This window comes from Pithys albifrons, chromosome 4 (genome assembly GCF_047495875.1).
Source record: "Pithys albifrons albifrons isolate INPA30051 chromosome 4, PitAlb_v1, whole genome shotgun sequence".
Taxonomy (NCBI): domain Eukaryota; kingdom Metazoa; phylum Chordata; class Aves; order Passeriformes; family Thamnophilidae; genus Pithys; species Pithys albifrons.
In genome coordinates this window covers 83,442,062-83,462,771 of record NC_092461.1, presented here as the reverse complement: position 1 = coordinate 83,462,771, position 20,710 = coordinate 83,442,062, and the positions used below count along the sequence as shown (strand labels likewise).

Here is a 20,710-nt window from a genome sequence, read left to right as displayed (position 1 = left end):
AAAAAAAAGCAACCAAACTAGGGAAATTATTCTCCTAACAGCTGAAGAGAAACAGAAAAGGAGCCTGAAGAGATGAAGGCAGATACAGATTATACAAAATCCTACTGGAATGTAGTACAGTATTCAGTATTCCAAGAACATTAAGAATTAACAAGAAATTATAGGGAAAAATAAAAGAAAAAAATTAAACCAACTCTCACTTCTGGAAAATTTTGTACTTCTTTCATTGTTTTACTATGTTTATATTCATTAGAGTATGTGCATTTGGCACAATCTATTCCAGAATTAAAATTTCTGAAGTCGGTACTTGAGGAGAAGTGGAGTACCTTTTCCTTAAGCACAGCATGTCCTAAACTGTTCTGAAACCCTTTTCTATTTTACAATTACTTTGACCATTTAAAGGTTTTGTTTGGGGGTGAAGGGGAGGTGCTGTTTTGGTTTTCTTACCTGGTATGTCTCCAGATCATGCATTGCTGCTGTGTTCTTGCAGGTACTGCTGGGTGCAGAGACATATGTCAATCTGCTCATGCTTGGACTTGAGTAAACTGACTGAGGCAGTACATTCTCTTTGCAAGGAGATTCCTGATACTGTGACGGGCATGTAAAGTCCTTTTCAGATCTGAAAAACAGATTCAGAGTATGTCAGTATTAGAGTATATTTCTAATGTTGCCCTCAAGAAAAATCAGTGCTACACATTATCTACACTGTTCTACAAGTCCACTTACTCAGCCTTACTTAGTCAACAGAAACGAGAAATTTTAACTGGAAATCCTAATTAATATCTATATAACATGCCTGCAAAAATACACATACTCCTGCCTGCAGATATTAACTTCTGAGAAATGACAGTCTGCAATTCTAGTAACATGTACAAAACTCTAACTGTAGTTAGATATCAAACAGTGAACTGAAAAGTTAAGTCAAAGAAATCAGACGCCTCTTCTTTTTATAAGACTGAACAAAATTATTAGGTACTGGCCATCTTTATACATTGAAGACTACATTAATTTAGTTGTAATCTTATAGTTTATGACACTTAGTGTTATGGAGGGTCATTTAAAAAACACTGCTCTTTCAGTTACAAAGAAAACCTTAAACCTCAGACAGAAGTACATGTCAAGATACAAAGTGGTCAAAAGCAATACAAATATTTCTACCCATCATGTTTCACAGGAAGCAGTGGTTCAAATCAGAGAACCAAAGAGAGTGAAATAAGTTTAAAAAACACAACTTCATTCATCTGTAGAATGTCAAGCTTAGTCTATGAATGAAGTCTCAGCCTCATAAACATCATCTATAAATCCAGATCAAGGACAAGATTAAAATAAAACTCGATCCCTCAACAATCCTCACAAAGCATTAATTCTTATCTGCACCAAGAATTTACCCTGAAAATGCTGTTCCAGAAGCCTCACTAGGGGAAGAGTGAATCAGAGGTGAAGTTGAAGGTCTGAAGCTATACTGCTCATCCTCCAGAGGGTCTAAGCCACATTCAGGTGGAATGGATTTATCATCTATCAAATGAACAGAATTTAATAACAGTGTTTATGTAAGCACATGTATACTGTCAAGAAAAGCCTTTCCAACAACCAGTTACATTTATACATGTTACTTACCAGTACTATTCTTGGAAGTTGGAAAGAGCTTCTCAAAAGTTACATGTTTTGCATTCCCACCACAAGCAGAACTGGCATCCTTGTTTCTCTTCTCTATTTCTGCATTTTGCTTCCTTTCATCACTGTTCAATTTCTGTGTAAGCTTTGCATTTGTAGGACTTACTGAGACATACTGACTAGATTGCTTGGCAGGTTTTAAGTTGCTGAGTGACAGAATATTTCCTGTACTTCCCTCCATCAAACCATTACCTTGTTCAGAAACAGCATTTGCTGATTGATCTACTGTTTCTCTGTCTTCCCTTGCACAACATCTACCAGTGAGATTGTTGTTCTGGTAAGCAACCAGATCCCTTTGTGCCCCTTCCATGTCTGCTGTTAAAGGAATTCTACATGTATGGGCTTCATTTCCATTAAGTGTATCTGATCGAACATCAGCACCCATCGTCTGTAAATGTTTACTCTTTACTAAATCTGACAATTTTTGTGAATATTCAACACTATCTGCAGTTACATTTTCGTGGTTGGGAATACCAGACAGACTGGAAAAATTCTGCCTGTCACTTTCCTCACTGAGATAATCCAGCAATCGCTTCTGTATTTCTTGCTGTTTGCTATGATTATTCATCAAGTCTTCTGCAAGAGCAACCTCATTTTTATCTTTACCAAGTAAAAAGGCATCAGATATAAGGTTCTGGGCAGATGCTTCATGTTTCACAATACTTTCATATTCACTTTCACGTCCATTTTCATCTGTTTTTTTGAGGTATTTTTCCATATCAAATGCACTGTTTTCCTCATTGCTGGGTAATACCTGAATAGCAGAGAGTTCCACCTCTTTAACAATTCCAGGAAGAAAATGTGTTCTTTTACTTTTATTAGACAGTGCCATCATCATAGCAGCTAGCTGGGAAGGTTCAGCACTGGTGGAAGCATTAGCAATAGCAGTTGCAATTGTGCTAATACTCAGGACAGAGTCACAATGATTAGATAAGCCGTCCTCCAACTTGTCTTTATGAATTCCATCCTACAACAAACCAAAATGAGTTTAGCACCACATTAAGCAATTTTCTGTTTATTGCTTTGTTTTCTACGTTTGGTTTGCTTGCTTGAATTACTTTGCATTTAGGGATATGGCAATATATTAACATTTCTAGTTGTCACCTTTTTAATCACTTGTTAAGAAAGAATGTTGCAACAGGCTTAATTCTCATTCTGCTGATTTTTTAAAGTCTGCTTTACAAAGGCTTTTTTAAAGATTAAATAAAGATAGCCAGCTAGGAAGTCTTAGTTCCTATAAAACTTATAAAATCCTAAAATGCTTTAATTCCATTGGAAGAACTGGGAGTAAAAACCCATTAAAAACAAATAGCAGAGAAGAAGCTACTGTGACTAAATATACTGTAATTTCCCATTGAACTTTAAATCATCTGTCTTTCTGCAGGGGGGAAGATAAAGCTATTCCTACCATTTTCTCTATCACTCTAGCTTTATTTTTTCTTTATTTTTTCTTTATTTTTCACATTGGCCAGCCACCCTTAGCAAAGAGCATGGAGTGGGTAGACAGTCTCTTCCTGTATCTCAGACACACACACATTCAGGAAGAATTGAAAACAGAAGTCCTCTTGTAGATACACACATGTCTCCAGAACACCCTCCTAAAAAGATGGGCAAAGCATGGAGCAGATCAGTAGACTGTGACTGGACTGAAAACTGAGCAGGGCTGACAGGCTCAGAGGGTTGTGATCAACAGCACAAAGTCCATCAGGAGGCCAGTCCCTCACTGGTAGAGTCCCCTGGGGATCAAGATGGGCCAATACAACTTCATTAATGATATGGATGATGAGGCAGAGTGCACCTTCAGTAAGTTTCATCATCATACAAAACTGGGGGTGTGGCTGATAGGCCAGAAGCACCAGCTGTGATTCAGTGGGACCTCAACAGAAAAGAAAAATGTGCTGTGAAGTTCAAGGGGAAATGCCAAGACCAGCACTTGAGGAGGAATAACCCCATGCATCCATTCAGGCTGTGGACCAACCAGCTGTAAAGCAGCTTGGCAGAAAAGGAATTGAGGGTCCTGGAAGACAGGCAGTTGACCATGACCCAGTAATGTGCCCTTGTGGCAAAGAACATCAAAAGCATCCCGGCCTGCATTAGGAGAAATGCTGCCAGCAGGCTTAGGAAGGTGACATGTTCAGGCAGAGAAGGTAGATATCCAGGATTACCAAATTGAAAATACACTTCTTCACACTTGCATCACATTGGTATTCTTAAATTCTAGCAACTAAAACACTTTATTCCCATGGTAAAGACAAGACGTTTTCATCAAAAAAGTAGAAGGGGAAGACACAGCTGAAACTCAGAAACTTGACCACAGAACATTAATAGCCCAAGAGTCTGAAAAACTATGGGCTGACAGACTAAACAACTCCAAAAGTAAAGTTGGAAATAAAAGGAGAATGAGCTGGTGGTAGTAACACCTGACTCACTACATGAACATGCCATTCTAATGAAACTCTCCTAACAGTGGCACCTACTGGATTCAAATGAACAACATATAAAGCAATGACCTGATAACAAAGTCCAAATTTAGACATAATCAAAGAAAGAGTAATAATTGGAGTAATTTGAATTTTGTTTCAGTTCATAATTGCACTTAAGAAAAAAAATACAAGAAAAATACCTTTGCTTTACTTTTGGTAGCACCTTCTGTATCGACACTTTTATGTATTCCAGCTGCAATATCCATCCCATGCCCTGAACCTTCAGAGCTGGTAAAATTTGCATGGTCTTTTGTTTGTGCTTCTAAGTCATCTAAGAACAAAAAGCAAAAAGACATGGAATTAATTTACAGTAAGGAAATTGTCTAAAAATCTGCATTCCTGGAACATTCATGCTCCATTAATGTCGCATACAAAAAAAAAGCTGTACCATAATTACCTGAAAGCACCTCAGACAACTGCGCAATCTCTTGGCTGCTGTCCCCTCCTGATGAATCGGACTGCCTCAGCAAAGCAACAGGCTGCCTTTTCTTCGGAGATGTAATATAGTAACCGAAAGATGGCTATGAAAAAAATCATCCCAGAACACGGCATGGGTAAACGTAATCATTAAGAAAAAAGGTTCAGTGGGCCTGCAAAGCAATTTCAGCCTACAGTGCCTGTCCAGTTGTGTTTAGCTCTCATACTACTACGAAATAACATGTGTCTTCCAGCACTGCAAATGCCTAATCCAAATACATGCACTTCCCATATGTACATAACAAACTAACAACTGTCATGGTTGAACCCCAGCTAGTAACCAAGGACCACACAGCCATTCGCTCACTCCCCCCACCCCAACAGAAGGAACTGGAAAGAAGAGGTAAACTTTGTGGATTGAGATAAGAGCAGTTTAATAAGTAACACAAAATATAAATTATAACTATAGTAATTGTAATGAAAAGGAGGAGAGAATACAACCAAAGAGAAACAAGTGGTGCACAACACAATCACTAAGCACCCACTGACCAATACCCAGTCTGTTCCTCAACAGTGATTTGTGGATGCCAGACAACTCCTCCCAGTCTACAGACTGAGCATCATATTCTGTAGCACAGAATACCCCTTTGGCCAATTCAGGTCAGCTGTCCTGGCCATGCTCCCCCCCAGTTTCTTGTGCACCTCACTGGCAGAGAAAGAGACACTGTAAAGTCCTTGATTTAGAGTAAACACTATTTGGCAACAACCAAAACATTAGTGTCTTATCAATGCTATTCTCACACTAAATCCAAAACACAGCACTGTACCAGAAGAAAACTACCTCTATCACAACCAGGGTACAACTTACTTATACCAGTTATACACAACAAAGTACACATGCTCTCAACCATCTCTGCCTGGAGTCATGCTCTGCTACTGAGCCTCAGAATGCACCAGGACAGAACTCAGAAACCCCACCAATTCATCATGACAAGTGAATTACACAAGCATACTTGAGATCCTGTCTACCAATAGCAGATGAGAGAAGGGCCAGGATTCAGTAGATGCAAGAAGCCTGGACTAGAGATGTTGCTAAGTCCAATCTAGATGACTTCTACTGAAGGTGGGCATTTGCCTAGAGAACACAATTACCAAAAGCCATTCAAAGATGTTATCACTGTTCAAATACCCCTGCCTAAGTAGCATTTCCTTCAACTATTAAGAGAACCTCCAACATGCATCCTGTATATGATGTACCTTTCTTCCTGTACTCCTACATACAATTAGTTCCTGGCCAAAAGGTGAAGATCAACATTCACTGGTAACACCAGCCAGCACCTCACATTAGAAATTCCAAGTGGGAAACTGAAGTCCATCCAGACCTGTCTCACACAGAATTTCCTTCATAAGTCAACTTAGAAAATCAGTTCTCAGAATTAGTTACAAAGTAACAAAAGTAGTACTAGTTGTTGTTTTCCCTGTCTATTGCTTGTGTACCAATTTTAAGATACATACCCGTTTCACATCACTGCCTCCACCAAGACAACCAAGAGCTTCAGATCTCTGACCAAAGAACTCCCCCAAAGACAGACGTAAATAACTGGCATCTTCATCACGAGCAGTTGTTCTCAGCAGAATGCAGCTATTGGCAGATTTCCATGAAGTATTTGCTAATTCAGATGCATTTGGACTGTCTAGTCTTTCTGCCTGCAGACAAAGAGATTGCAGAAGTTGTAGCTTGTAAATAAATTAGAGAACTATTCTGTTTACACTGAGACAGTTACCTGCACAAGTCTGTGTGCTTTCTCAAATTCTTCCTGGTCTTGTGCAATCATAGCAGCTGCTTCAGCTTAAAAGCAAAGAGAACATTCATTAAAAATAAGGAGTAAGTTACTGAGTTGTGTCATTACTATTTTTATCATTAAACTAAATTCTAATGGACAATTATTGCATATATAATTTTAGATCTGAGACTGTTTGGGACACACTAGGAGTTATTCCATCCCGTTTCGTGAGAAAAGTTACATGAAATTAGTTTTAAAGGGGTACTCACTGGATCTTCAGGAGCCAAAGTAAAATCAGCATTTAGCTAACTAACTTAGTGGTGAATAAAGAGTCTCTTACAGCCTTAATCCCAAACTAAACTATAACTTTCCACAGGTTATGTTACCCATACTAGCTAGAATCAAGCATCACATGACTACTTCAGAATAAACTTTTACTAGATTTGGGATTGAAAATTAACTTCATGAAGGAGGTACCTGTGAATTGGAACAAAAGAAACAGACTGGTTTGTACTCAGTTCATGAAAAACCTATGCAAATTAAGAGGCCAAATGAATCAATGTTAGTGTTGAATTCAAATTATAGTACTAATTGCACAGTTATCATCTACAGAACAAGGAACACTTGAAGTCTCTCCATCAAAATGATACGGAAAACTGATCCTTCCCCTGCACTCAGCACTGGTGAGGCCACACCTTGAGTATTGTGTTCAGTTCTGGGTCCCTCAGTTCAGGAAAATACTGAGGGGCTGGAGCGAGTCCAGAGAAGAGCAACAAGGCTGGTGAAGGGACTGGAGCATAAGCCCTATGGGGAGAGGCTGAGGGAGCTGGGGTTGTTTAGCCTGGAGAAGAGGAGGCTCAGGAGAGACCTCATCACTCTCTACAACTACCTGAAAGTATGTTGTAGCCAGGTGGGGATTGGTCTTTTCTCTCAGGCAACCAGCAGTAGAACAAGAGGGCACGCGATTAAGCTCTGCCAGGGGAGATTTAGGTTGGATATCAGGAAGAAATTCTTTACCGAGAGAGTGGTCAGGCATTGGAATGTCCTGCCCAGCGAGGTGGTGGATCCTCCGACCCTGGAGGTTTTTAAGGTGAGACGGGACGTGGCACTGAGTGCCATGATCTAGTAATCAAAGTGGGGTTGGATTAAGGGTTGGACTTGATGATATCAGAAGTCTCTTCCAATCCAACTGATTCTATGATTCTATGGTCAAGAGGTACTGCTCTACCACCTTGTTTCAATGTTAACGTATCATTAAGTTCATCAAAACTTCTAAAATATGCAGCTTTGTACCCAGAGCATCCCTAGTCAGAGAACACAGGGCAAATGGAGGCACAAGTCAAGAATGGACACAAACTTCTAAAGTGAATACAGGTGTTTTCCATAAAATTACTTCAGGGATGTTGCATTACACACTCTGAGGAAAGAAACAAAGTTGGAATCCATCTTTGTTGAGCAATCCAACTGCATTTCCTGCAGGCAACCTGGCACTATAAATGGCCAGCTGTTATATCCAGTTGAACTCCAAGTCAGTATCAGTTTTTACTTAATCATCTGTACAAGCATTACAGCTCTCTGCAGACCTTGTGAAGCACCCAACGCTCAAGTGATCAATCCTGCACTGCTCCATACCAGAACACACTGTATGAACAGTTTGCTGATAGACATGTCATAAATGAGACTCAGAAGCATCAGATGTAACATTTTCTTTCTCTTTCTACAGATAAAATCTCTTCAGCTGTCAAATTCCACACTTGAGCATCGCAGACAGACAAGCTAACTAGCAGCCAGAAGAATGCTAACCATCTTGAATTTTTAACTGTGTTATTCTCTGTCATGCAAGAGGTGGGCCAGTAGGCTCAAAAGCAGAATTGCTTTAAAAACCCATCAGGTGGGAGAAACCTAAACAGCCTTTGAAAAATTTATAACAGCCTAATACTTTAATTCACTCCACAGTGCAAGTCTAAGAAGCAGAAGTGTCAGAAATATAATGGCATTTGAAAAAAAATGGAAGAGTTCTATTTTATTGACATAGTAGATGGCCAAGTTTCTCCCAAATGGGACCATATCTGCTCAAACCAGCAGAAAAACACTACAGTGTTGATTATTTAAATCAGTTAACGCTGTTTGACCACTCATTCAGAATAAACAAAAGTTTTAGACAACAACATATGCAGCATTCTCCTTCAAAGAAGAGCCTTGAGTGGACCACAGAAATCTTGAGAATACAATAGCCCATACAAACATGAGCTTTAGAAACTGTAAGAAACCAAGAGAAATGCTGCTGCACACATTGCTTAATCTGTCTAGTAAAACAGATGACATTTTGTGTTAAGGAACTGATTTGCCTCCAGCATTATGCACATATTATCCAAGCCTGTATGACAAAGTTACAGACTCTCATGAAGATCAGTTCAAAATAACTTAAGGATAATAAAACAAGGTTTTAAGTAAACAGAGGTTCAAAAAGCATGGAATTCAATTGAAGATGAGAACTTCATTCAGTCCCTCAATAAGTTCCAGCATTTTTCAGTACCAGTACCATTTTTCAGCATCAAGACAATCATAAGGGAGTTCACAAAAAAAAATCAGCAGGTAGCCAATTTGATACTTTCAGATCTCTCACGTTTTGACACTATTCACATTCTAGTTGGTCTTACAGCAATTCCATGTTCACAATTATTTCCTGTCTTGCAACTATCATGCATACAAAATTACTCCTCTTCTTGAAAGAAAGGATGACAGTAAGTCTAAAAAAAGAACCTGTGGAAACGACAGCTACAGGAGTTACTTTAGCTCACACAATAGGTACCAGTGGCACATGTTAGAATGCTTTCTGTTTTCTTTCAAAACATCCTTCCTATGAAGAGTAAGAAATACAGAAAGAAGCTATCAACTATAAATAATGATAATATCATTATAGGCTACTATCAGCATCAACTTTCAAACAATATGTACTATCTAAAGCCTGAAGGCTTTGCAACACAATATACTGACTTGTTGAAGTGGAAAAAAACCCAAGAAGTTTACTTAACAGTATTACAGACAACAAGGCCCATCTAAAAAGGAAAAAGTTTACATACAGCCAGTAATGAACTCCTCATTTATTTTATCATCTTCAGACAGATTTAAATTTTGTTCTTCATCAAATGAAGTATAATATGCAAGATCAGTCACCCATTTGCCCTCTTCATTTTGATAGACAATGCTGTGTGGTAAATCACCTGAAAGATATAACAAATTGTCAATTAAAATAAAAAGGAATATAACAAAATCTCCTCACTTTAGTTCATATTTACATTAATTAGGTTAAGTTTACTTGCCAGAAACCAGTAGTGAGTTAAAAAAAACCAGAGCTCAAGCCAAATAGCAATTAAGTGCAACATACAACAGTGTTTCTTAATGCAAAAAGCAGAATTGATTCATGCTACATTGCTTTTTATTACTAACTTCCACAACTGAATTAAAACGCCTAGCTAACAATTTTATTTCCTTTTCCATGCATCAGAGTGTGGTCACAATTGCAGAACTGAGTTGTACCTAAAGCATCCTACCTTTGTCTGTTGTAGCTAAACTTATATTGTCACAGCTGTCTCCAGTTGGTGACAGGTAAGTATCAGGAAGACCAACTTCACATACAGGTGCCTCTGCCTGAGATGCATTTGCATGAAGAATTTCAGGAGTGGTGTCATGCCCCAAAAATCCTCTTGCTGTCTCCAGTACTTCTGCATCAGCCTGACAGTCAGAGGACTGTATTTCTTGCTTTGGAGGGACATCTGAGACATCAGCTTTGTGGCTGTCCATGCACTGGAGATACAGTGAGTCTAACTGCAACTCTGCAGCAGTTTGGGAATCCAGCACACTCCCAGTAGTCATGGAATTCTTCAAAAACAATAATCATTTGAAAAGTGTCAGCAGTGCAGTTGTTAGCTATTTGTACTGACAGTTCTAGAGAAAACATTCCAAGGTAACCATGTTTGAAAAAAATATCTAAAAACAAAGTGGTCTTATTGATTTTTTGTAAAGAAAGATAGGGTTGTTAGTTCAACCTCTAGCAAGTTTTCAAACACACTGCCATCTTCTACTACAGTCTTATTCTATTAACAGGAATTTAAATGGCAATTTCATACCAGTTGCTGTACTGCTGTGGACAGCATCTCTCTTTGCACAGGACATCCAGTTATCCCTTCATTTTGTGAATCTTCATCACTAGCACTTCCAGAGTCTACTCCTGTCACACTCTCGCAACTGGCAGAACCCTGAAAGTTCTCCTTTAAATTAAAAAAAACCCCAAACAACTAAATAATAAAGTTACACAAGAACAGATATACCAAAGGAAAAAAAATAACACTACAGGGTTTTTTACAATATTAAAAAATTCCCTAGCAGTAAAGAGATTATCACACTTTGTTCATTCATGTGCCACTGCCACAGACATCTCCAGCTGCCAGCACCACCACCAAGGACAATAGCTCCTGGCTGTGCCAATCCATGTGTTTGCCTCCAAAGGCATACATGGCAAGAAGATGGGAGGATCCCTTCTTTCTCCTACTACATCCTGTCATACCCTTTAACATGGGCACTGTACTACTCCTCTTTCCCTTCCAGTTGACCCACTGTTGGATAAGGACTCCAAATCCAACTCGGTGCCTATCTACAATGCAGTGAAGCAGAAACATCTTACACAAAGAGAGAAGACCTGAGATCAGAGAACAGAATTCTGTTTTTCTCACTCTTCAAACCCTTATCCCTTTCTTCATGTACAGCTGTAGATTAGACACTGGCAGCCTATGCAGACTATTTGTCCAGGGTTAACACATATCACTTCCCACAGCCCAGAAACTCTGATATCGGTCAGGAAATTTCTGAAATTTTGGATGCTACAAATTATTTAACTGTTGAAATTCAATCACACTTTTCCACTCTGGTCAAGCATGACACTGCCAGGATCCCATGCATTGTTGCAAAGCCAAGAAAACGGAAAGGCACTTAATCCCTGGCAACCTGTTTGCAAAGAGCTAACTGTTGCTGAAAGGCAAACCATAAGCCAACCAATTGCTACTCTACATTTACCTTTCACACACTTACCAATTATTTAAGAGACTTACTCTCCTGGAAACACAAGTCTGTGATGCTATAGACTTAACACCTTGGACATTGCTATTCAAGATTAAAAAAAAGAAGTGATCTAAGAGAGTATTTATAAAGTGCCTCAATAGTTATAGAAAAAAAACAAAAAAACCCCAGTTAAAATTAACTCTTTTTAAGAACAGCAACAAATTTAACTCCTGCAAGTTTGTTTAATATTCTTAAGGGCCATTGGGCAGACTGAGCTTTGAACTTTAAACTTACTTGAAATAAGCCGTTTTCAGAAAGCTTCAGTGCTCTCCAGCATTCTGAGAGGTTCTCCAGGTTGGTGTCTCCTCTTATCATTTCTGGTTTTATCAGCTGCTCAAAATAGGCTTCTAGTTGGTTATCAAAGAATTCCTCATCATCAATATCATCATCTATTGAAAGAGAAGAAAATATCCTTTTCACTTTTAAATGACCTTTTATATCACCTGACACACTATCAAAACAACTCCATAATTTTTAGTACATTGAGTCTCAACACACAATCAGATCAGAATTATCCTGTTTTTTCCTTGAAATAACTGTGGCACAGAAACATGTAATTGTCTTACTCCATAACTAGTGATACACAGCAAAACAAGATGACTACAAGCCACCATTTTACCTTCCAGGCTATCAGGTAACCCATCTTTCTTCATAGGACCTATACATCACCACATCCCAACTGGTAAATCATATATATATACACTTATACATCAAAAGGAAAATACACGTAACATTTTTCAAACTTGACAGGAAGTGACTGAAGCACATATATAAAATATATATACACACACACACATATATTTCAATGGCAAAAAATATTAAGTGATATTACTAAAAAGTGTATTATTCCTGCTTGTCAAGTAAGAAGTTTACCAAGACTAATTTTTTCTTCATTTTGGGTTAGATTGTCAGTTTGTGAGGGCTGGGGGGAGAAGAGGTTTCCGTGCTTCCATTTGTTTTTTAGAAGATCCAGACATACAATACTGGAGAAGGTGAAGGAACTGCAGCAGGATAAGTTCCCTCAATTTTTGAAAGGGGACCAATACCTTGGCTCAGAACAAACATGTATAGGACTCTTCAAAAATTACAGGAGGATTAGTTAGTTCCCTGAATGGTAGACAAAACCTACAATTCAAACTTAAATGAATCCCACCACTATATGTATTTTCATCTCATCACAACATCTTGATTTCTTCTTTGTAAAACTGGAATAATCATCTGCTGTCTTCCAAATAAAGAGAAAGTAGATTAATGTGTTTTACCTCAGATACCTGAGACTTTCTCCTTATTTCTAGAAACGCTTAGTTGTCAAATGTAAACTGAATACCAAATTATGTGATGAAAATTAGTACATTGCACACTGACCAGGAAAAATAAAAATATCATCAGCTGGCTTCACCAGTACTGGCACCCTGAATAGGCAAGTATTTCTAGTTAACAGCTACCAACTCTTTAGGGGGGCAGTTAAAAGTAATTTCATCCTCTTGGGTAATAAAGAAAACCCAGTATTTTTACTCAACAAACTATTAACTTCATTTTTATATGCTTAACACAAAAGTGAAGTTATGCAACAAGGAACAACAAAAAAACTTCACAAGACAGTCATAACATCTGTAGATGCCATGGGAGAAATCCAGTAGCCCACTTGAATGCAGGGCTGCTTGATCTCAGGATGGTAGTAAATCCATGTACCACTCTGCCTTCCTCATTCTTGGTCCATCTGAGGACCTGCCCTGTCATCCTTCACATTGTATGTATGTAAGGCCAAACTTTGTGAACGCAGATTTGGGAAGGGCTCTCCCCACGTGCCCTTCCAGCCTGCACAGCGGATTTTTTAGGTGAGGCACAGCGTGCACAGAACTGGCCCCACCGTTTAACTCCTCAGGTCCATCTGCCAAGGCCGAGCGAGCTTGGACAGTGACAGTGAAGTCCTCGGGACTGTCACAGCACCCGGTACTGACCGGGGCTGACCCTGCTGAGCATCCGAGATGTGACAGGATGGGATGGCAGGGAGGCATTGAACTGCCAGGGGACAGTCCCCACTGAGACTGGAACTCAGGTCCTTGGGATTCAGAGTCCAGAGTGCTCTCCTTTACACCACGGGACCGCCCCTTCCTTCACATTTGCTATATGCAAAGTTAACTGCATGAATGAAGAACGGCATGTTTGTCCTTCAGCAGCAGCCACAGGAAGGGCACAGAAATTTCAAAACTCTCATTTAGTGATACAGAACTCAAGCTCTCCTTTTATCCCTGCAGGTAAACTAGACTTCCAACTTGTGTGTCACCCTGCATGTGCAGCATATAAGAGAGATGAACTGAAACTCAAGCAAAAGTTCTCTCTAACTGTACATGCATGCTCTTCACCACAGAATTTTATCTCTACTAATCCAAACTGAAAAGGCAGCTGGGGTTATCACTTCATTAAACTAAAGCCCACATTTCTACCTATATTTCTGATTCACAGTAACTGAGGACTGTTGTTTAATGTTTTAGATTAAAATTACAATTTTGATCTTCTCTGACATTCCACAGTCACCCACTCCTGTTATAATTCTAAAATAGTCAGTTTTCCAAAGAACAGTTTTCTTTAATATTGCTATCCTCGTTTTTGATCAAGCATAATCCAGTACTAAGTACTTTAATAAAACAGTATCTTTCTTCTCAAGTATACAATAAAATTGAGTCACAATTACAGACTCAACTACCAAGGTTTATAAACACACTTACCAGTGGTATCTTCATCTGAGCTTGAAAGAGATGTAAGTTTCTCATTTTCCAAAAAACTCGAAAGGCTATTGCTAAGATGCTCACTTGAGATTTCACCTTCTATCAACTTTTCAGAAGGTTCAGATGGACCAACCTGTAAAAAGCATCCAGAGAGAAATGTTTCTGGGAGTTACTAACTACTGTATAAATTCAGTTACTAATAAAGAATTAATGAGATTAATAATATTCCAAAACTCCACACACAATTTTTTGACTGTTTGTCCAAGCAAACACTCTAGTTTTAATGGCCTCTGCCTGCTAGCTTCCAGAATGGATGCTTACAAGAAACATGGAGATGAAAAGGGGAAAGAGGGAAAATGCATCTGAATAACCCCAAGCTTGAAAGTCCTGAAAAATAAAGACCATTGTATTAAAGAGTTTACACTTGAAAAAAATTGCTCTCCTTGTTCATTGAGCTGCAATCCCAACTTAAAAGAACAAAGACAACTCTCCATAGTTTCCTATGCTGCTAAAACAGTGCTTCTTCAGAAACAGTACACGCAGATCCACCCTTTGTTGGAAATTTTTCCAAATGAACACACTAAACTACTTACAGAGCAACAGCTCAATCTAGTTAACTGTAAATATTCTCTTTTTTATAACTGAATGATTTCTAGAAACAGCACAATGTAATGTCTGTTTTGGATTTAGTCTCACATTCTTTATGATGAACATATCATCTCTGACAGACAGCAAGAAGTCAAAGGTCAGAAAGTAAAGAATTTGAAAGGAACTAAGAGGATTTGACTGTAACTCACTGACCACTGTGTTCCCTACAAAAATCAAATGAAAGAAAATTAAATTAATTTAGTAAGTATCAGCTGATACATTAAGGAGTACACACTGGACAGCATTTGGCTGCAGCCTGACACATTTTCTACAAGGACCAGGACATCTCCCATTCCCATCTGCCTTGTATCTCTGTGTCCACAGCTGTCAGCTTCCCTAACACAGAAAAAACAGCTGAAGCAGCACCTGTCAGTACCTGCAGCTATCTGAGCTCTAGGATAAAGACACACAAAAACACAAAAGCAGCAGGAAGATGGTATTCTTACAAATGGTGCAGTTCTTAATGCTGAGGACAATGAAGAAGTCACCTGAACTAATACTCCTCAAAGTAACAAATAAATACATGGGCAAGTCAACTCAGGTTGACAATGTCTACTTCCATTTCCAAATGCATTCCAAAAAGTTCCCCAAAGGGCTCTTCCCTAAGGCAGACTACAATGGGATGAAATGCAAAGTTCTCACATGGACAAAGAACTTCAGGACAGCAAAGGCTAGGAGAAAACAACAACTTTTACAACTGGGAATGATGAGATGGAGTCATGTTCCCGTGGTACTAATTAAGTGATCTGCAAAATGGAGGCAAAGTGAGGCACGACACAATCAGCAGGCCAGCACCTTTATAAACATAAGGGATATAAATAATACAAGACACTAAACACAGTTCAATTTCCTTCTTCCTCCTCTCACAAAATTAGTATTAGAAAACCTTTAACTTCACTGTATTTGGAAAAGCTTTTACCTTGTTATTCTTAAGGTCTGGAAGAAAACACATCCCAGTTGGCAAATCTAAAACAGAAGAATGCAGTGTAATCAGTATTTAGCAGTACAACATGAGAACATAGTAAGTGCTAACTATTCTCTAAGACAGCAGACTGAGCCTCTGGAAGGTCTTGGCCTACACCATAAAAAATAAACACCACCAAATCTTAAATATTCTTAAAACAACAACCCAAAGTGTCTGTGAATAATTAAAAGAACAGGGCTTCATCAGGGCTAGAACTCTAAATAGCATGAAAGACAATTACTGCCTTAAGGTTTCCTACAAGGCAGTGTAAAGAAGTAAGGAGCTCCAGGCTGCAATAGCAGAAGTAAGAACAAGCATTCTGTCCCACTGCTGCATTTCACCTACTGGGCCAATTCTTTTTTTTGGATCACTTTAAGCAGCTTCCACTTGTCTTTGTGTTTTATGTACCCATAAAACAAACAAGACAGAACACTTTAGACATGCACATACAGATTTTAGCAAAAAAAAGGTTCCTAGTTCTTGAGTAATAAATGTGAATAAAAGGCAGTTTCCAGACTAGGATACTAAATCTTGAATAAACAAGTTAAAACTAAGTAACTAAATCTGACCAAACACTATCAAGTCCAAACAGTGGGCAGTCCTAGTTTTCCACAGCATCATGATTTTGTTGCTTTAGTTACAGCCACTTCAAGAGTACAGCAGTTAGTGACCGAAGTCAACACTTCCCTCTTAGAAGTGTGTTTTATAAGGGTCCATTTAAAGACCATAGGACGTTATAATTGAACATGTTCTCCGTCAGAACTATTAATATCTCACAAAAACCCTTCACAAATACTCAGATAAAGTTTAGAAAAGGTAATGACTAAAAATATGTTTTTACCAACTGTATTTATTGAATTTTAAAGAATAATTTTAATGTCAATAGCCATGCTTTTAAATTAAGTTTCAGAACATTCTTTTGCTTCCACTATTCTATTAATACTTTTAAAAAGAATAGTTTTCACAGCAAGTATGTGAAACTACTTTTTCATGTATCATTTCACTAGAAGAACGTGTTTCCAGCTTCTACAGCTGCAGTTAAAGACACCTATTACAGGTTGGAATAGTGCAAGAAAAGAGATCTTACTTAAAATATAATCTTGTAGCTTTACACCTAATGAAAGAGAAGGGGTAGAGAACAAGTTACATACACTTTTTCCACAAAGTTGCTAAAATTCAAAGCAGATTACTACTAGTATTCTGGTTACACTACTCTACAGCAAACATAATTTTCACTAACTTCCTGTCTAGCTTTGCACTTTTTGGGGAAAAATCCAAGGACACAATGCCAACCACAAGCTTTCTTGGTTTTCAGTTTGCTCAAATCCAAGAGATTACTTTTCAGAACTCACTTATACCTGCCATAAAACAGTGAAAGAGTCAATAGAAGACATCTGTAGCATAAAAAGCTAATTAGAGTGAAAATAAGTATACAATTTTTCTCAAAATTTAATACCTTCCAATTGCTCAAGTGGCAAAACTTCATGTAAGGCACCTTGACTGTGATTTGAATGCTTAGTGACATTCTGATCTTGCTCTTCATATACTGAGTGGGATTCTTTCAAACTAACACAAATTGTCTGAGGCTCTTCAACTTGTGTAGCAACTTCCCTAAAAAGATAAATATTTCAATTACAAATCAGTGAGCTACATAGACCAACACAAACACTCTGTATAAAGGTAAGTTCTCCAACTGCCTCATCTCAGACAGTTGTTTACAAGAGCAGAAACTCTAAAGACCTACCATTTTACAAAAAAGGAATAAATATCAAGATTATAAGCACTTCAGTTTCACAGTCTAAACTGTGAAACAAACAGTGAAATTCCATGCAATATATGCCTCTATACCTGTTTGTTCCTCTCCTTCATTTCTGTAAAAAAGGTCTACTCTGAGCGAGTTCCATGATCCATTTGAGAGCAAGTAAAACCCTAGACAAGATTTTCCCAAGCCCACAGCAACAGCAAGCCTTTTGTAACAATAAATTAGGGACTAAATTATAAAGAACATGAGTTACTGAAATTGCATGTAGTTAAGTAACAGCTTCTGTAATTCTGCAGGGAAGTTATTATTTACTTCTGGTTTAACAGCACATCCATGCAGGCTGACATCTGAAGCTAATGATGTCAGATGTTAACATTTCAACACTGAATGAAGTGAACCATAGTTTTGCTTCAATATTTTAGATAAATAAATTAAACTAACATTTGAAGGTCTAAAACACAACTGTTTCTGTTCTGTGGGGGTTTTGTTTTAACTTGAGTACAATCAAGATACTGAGTCCCTCTCAAATCTGATATTCTTGGTTTTCATAGAGACATACAGCTTGGAATGCAATTTTGTCAGTGAGAAAGACACACACTGTGGTTTTTATCACAACAGGAACAAATTTGACCTTGGTTAGAATAAACCATGTAACAGCTTCCAAAGCTTCCATCACTTAGTAATGCTCTCTCAATTATATCATTATCACTAGTTATTTCTTAAGAAACAGCAATCACTGAGACTATTGGGTAGGGAAATTTAATAGAAATTGATGTTCCTTTCTGTATGCAAAGTGCACAATACTTACTCATAACAGATTTAAATCAGTGCAAAACATTACTCACACACATGACATGAACCAGAAAGATCAGCTAAATACTACATTTTGTACAGGCTGGATTCAAATAGGTCAATTAATTATTCATGCTTAGGAAAATTTTTATTAGTGTGACAACAAAACAAAACCTCATATTTTACAAACCATCACTTCTAAAGACTCATTACTGTCATGCACATGAAGAAGCCCAATTAGTCAAACAGCAGAATGCTGCTCAGGTTAAGTGATAGCACTGCACAGGATGCTTCCACAATGCCTGTCACTATCCCTCTCCAGAAAACATGGAGGAGCTGTTTTAGGAAGAAAAGCTGCCCAGACTGCCAAACACTCTAAGTTAACATGCTAATGCACAGCTGAGCTCTCCAGTTAGAGCCATCAAGAGGCCAGTAACAAAAGCTGCTGCTGAGGTGGGCAATTCAATTCTGAAGTAGTTCATAATTAGTTGCAGTACATATAAATCTACATAGTACACAGTGGTATCGTATTTTAGAACAGAATTAAACTATCTACTTACGTGTCATCACGAAAGCAGAGGGCCAATCTCCGCACTGGCTCAGGACCTGACTGACTACTGTGAGAAGATCCTGATGGGGATGAATGTTTCCCTTCTAAATAGGATGCACAATTATCAGAAAGTCTGTAAATGTGGGGAAGAAAAATACACATCAGAACCATTCTAATATGCACTGCTCCTGTTTTCCAAAGCATCAAGTAAAAAAAAAATCATAGTGGTCGCCACTTATCTCCTGTAAGTTATTTTAATATTTTAGCATTTCCTAGCTAATCTGTATTTACAGGTACACGTATATACCCAGAATGATCCTCACCAGCCTTCTGTAGTTCTTTAGAGAAATACCACATGATAACTTGAATGGCTTGGGGTGTTCTCTTGGAAGGCACACTTGGGGAAAGACAGGGTACTGAAATCTGATTTTACTTCTTGTTAAGTCACAGGATAGCAGTTAAGTGAGCAAAGGCTTCTAACTGATATTCTTAGCTCTACTCCTTTCTGAGCAAAACATTATAAATTGTGTTAAATTTTCTTATCCATAACTCTAGTTCTTACACCATCCTTTCTAAAATAAGCCAGATTCAGATAAGTTCAATAAGCAGTTAACAGGGTCAAGAGAACACACATGTAAAAAAGATATTATCCTCCACATGACTTCCAATTTGATTACACTAAGCTGAAGAGTTAAAGGAAACTTGATTGTTATCAGTCTAAAAATGAAATTACTCTTTTAAAGGGTAATTTCAATAACTGCCAAGTATTTTATTAGTCATTAATTTGATGCAGACTGCTTACAGTAATACAGACAAACCTGTTTGCCGATAACTGTGCTACTGATTAGTAAATAGTTTCACCATCTACCATGTAAGCTGTGAAAAGAACTTTTCCTTTACGAAGTTGAACGTTTCAAATGGTTTTTAATACAACGGAGCGACATTTCCTGGCAGTCTCACCTGTTGTCACAGCCCACTTGGCTTCTGGCAACAGTGGAGGCCGCCACAGGCAACCCCGGGTTTGAGGCGACAGTGACATTCTCAAAGACCACACTCGCGCTGCTGTTCAGGGAATAGCCCAAGAAGCTCGGGAGCGTCTCGTCGGCGATATTCCTGAAGTTGTCCATGGCCCTGCACAGGCTGCTCAGCACAGCACCCGGCCTGGCCGCACCATCGGCCGCGCTCCGGCAGCGCCTGCAGCGGGATCGAACAGGGACAAGGTTACAGGAGCCAGCACACTGTACTCACATATCACAGCCAATATTCTTGGGTAATCTCCCCGCTTCTCCCACAGGCGTGCTTAAGAATCCTTCCCTATCCTCTCCCGCCAAGACTTTGTTTTACAGCCGAGCAGCTCCTGCGAGCCACAGGGAACGGCGCTGCGAGCCGTGCCAGCCTATATTTAGGCTGTAAAGCCGCCCGGCCCGAGGCGGCAGAGCCCCCCTCCGACCCTCCCTGGCGCCGGCAGCGGGCACCTGAGGCGCCACAAGCGCCGTGTGTCACCCCGGGGGTCGCTCGGCCCCGCAGCGGCGGGAGGGCTGGGCCGCTCACCGACAGCGAGAGCGGGGAGCCTGCGACCCCTTGCACAGCGGGCAGGGAGAGGCTGGGGGGCTCTGCCCTCCCGGGGGTCTCAACGCCGCCGTCGCCCTTCCAGTAGAGCGAGAACGCCGACGGACGGACGGACCGCCAAAACTCCCGCGCCGCCGCAGCGCCCCCAGCAGCCCGGGCGGGCCCGGCACAGCTCCGCCTCCCGCTCACCCTGCGCGCCGCGGGACCGGCGCCGGGAACA

At 39.3% G+C, this 20,710-nt stretch overlaps 1 protein-coding gene across 1 annotated transcript in view; it reads right to left on the bottom strand.

Annotated features, from left to right (window-relative positions):
- The window catches only part of CEP192 (centrosomal protein 192), a 79,575-nt gene that overhangs the window by 43,809 nt on the left and 15,056 nt on the right, over window positions 1-20,710 (bottom strand). The window contains exons 11-27 of the mRNA XM_071554266.1: window positions 20,473-20,661; window positions 19,882-20,115; window positions 18,932-19,054; window positions 17,274-17,428; window positions 15,773-15,819; window positions 14,206-14,338; window positions 11,711-11,865; window positions 10,489-10,629; window positions 9,913-10,240; window positions 9,442-9,582; window positions 6,359-6,423; window positions 6,090-6,281; window positions 4,555-4,678; window positions 4,298-4,428; window positions 1,618-2,641; window positions 1,389-1,515; window positions 448-619 (exon numbers count right to left, since the gene is read on the bottom strand). Of these exons, the coding sequence (XP_071410367.1) occupies window positions 448-619; window positions 1,389-1,515; window positions 1,618-2,641; window positions 4,298-4,428; window positions 4,555-4,678; window positions 6,090-6,281; window positions 6,359-6,423; window positions 9,442-9,582; window positions 9,913-10,240; window positions 10,489-10,629; window positions 11,711-11,865; window positions 14,206-14,338; window positions 15,773-15,819; window positions 17,274-17,428; window positions 18,932-19,054; window positions 19,882-20,115; window positions 20,473-20,661 (3,481 nt within the window). The remainder of the gene's footprint in view (window positions 1-447; window positions 620-1,388; window positions 1,516-1,617; window positions 2,642-4,297; window positions 4,429-4,554; window positions 4,679-6,089; window positions 6,282-6,358; window positions 6,424-9,441; window positions 9,583-9,912; window positions 10,241-10,488; window positions 10,630-11,710; window positions 11,866-14,205; window positions 14,339-15,772; window positions 15,820-17,273; window positions 17,429-18,931; window positions 19,055-19,881; window positions 20,116-20,472; window positions 20,662-20,710) is intronic.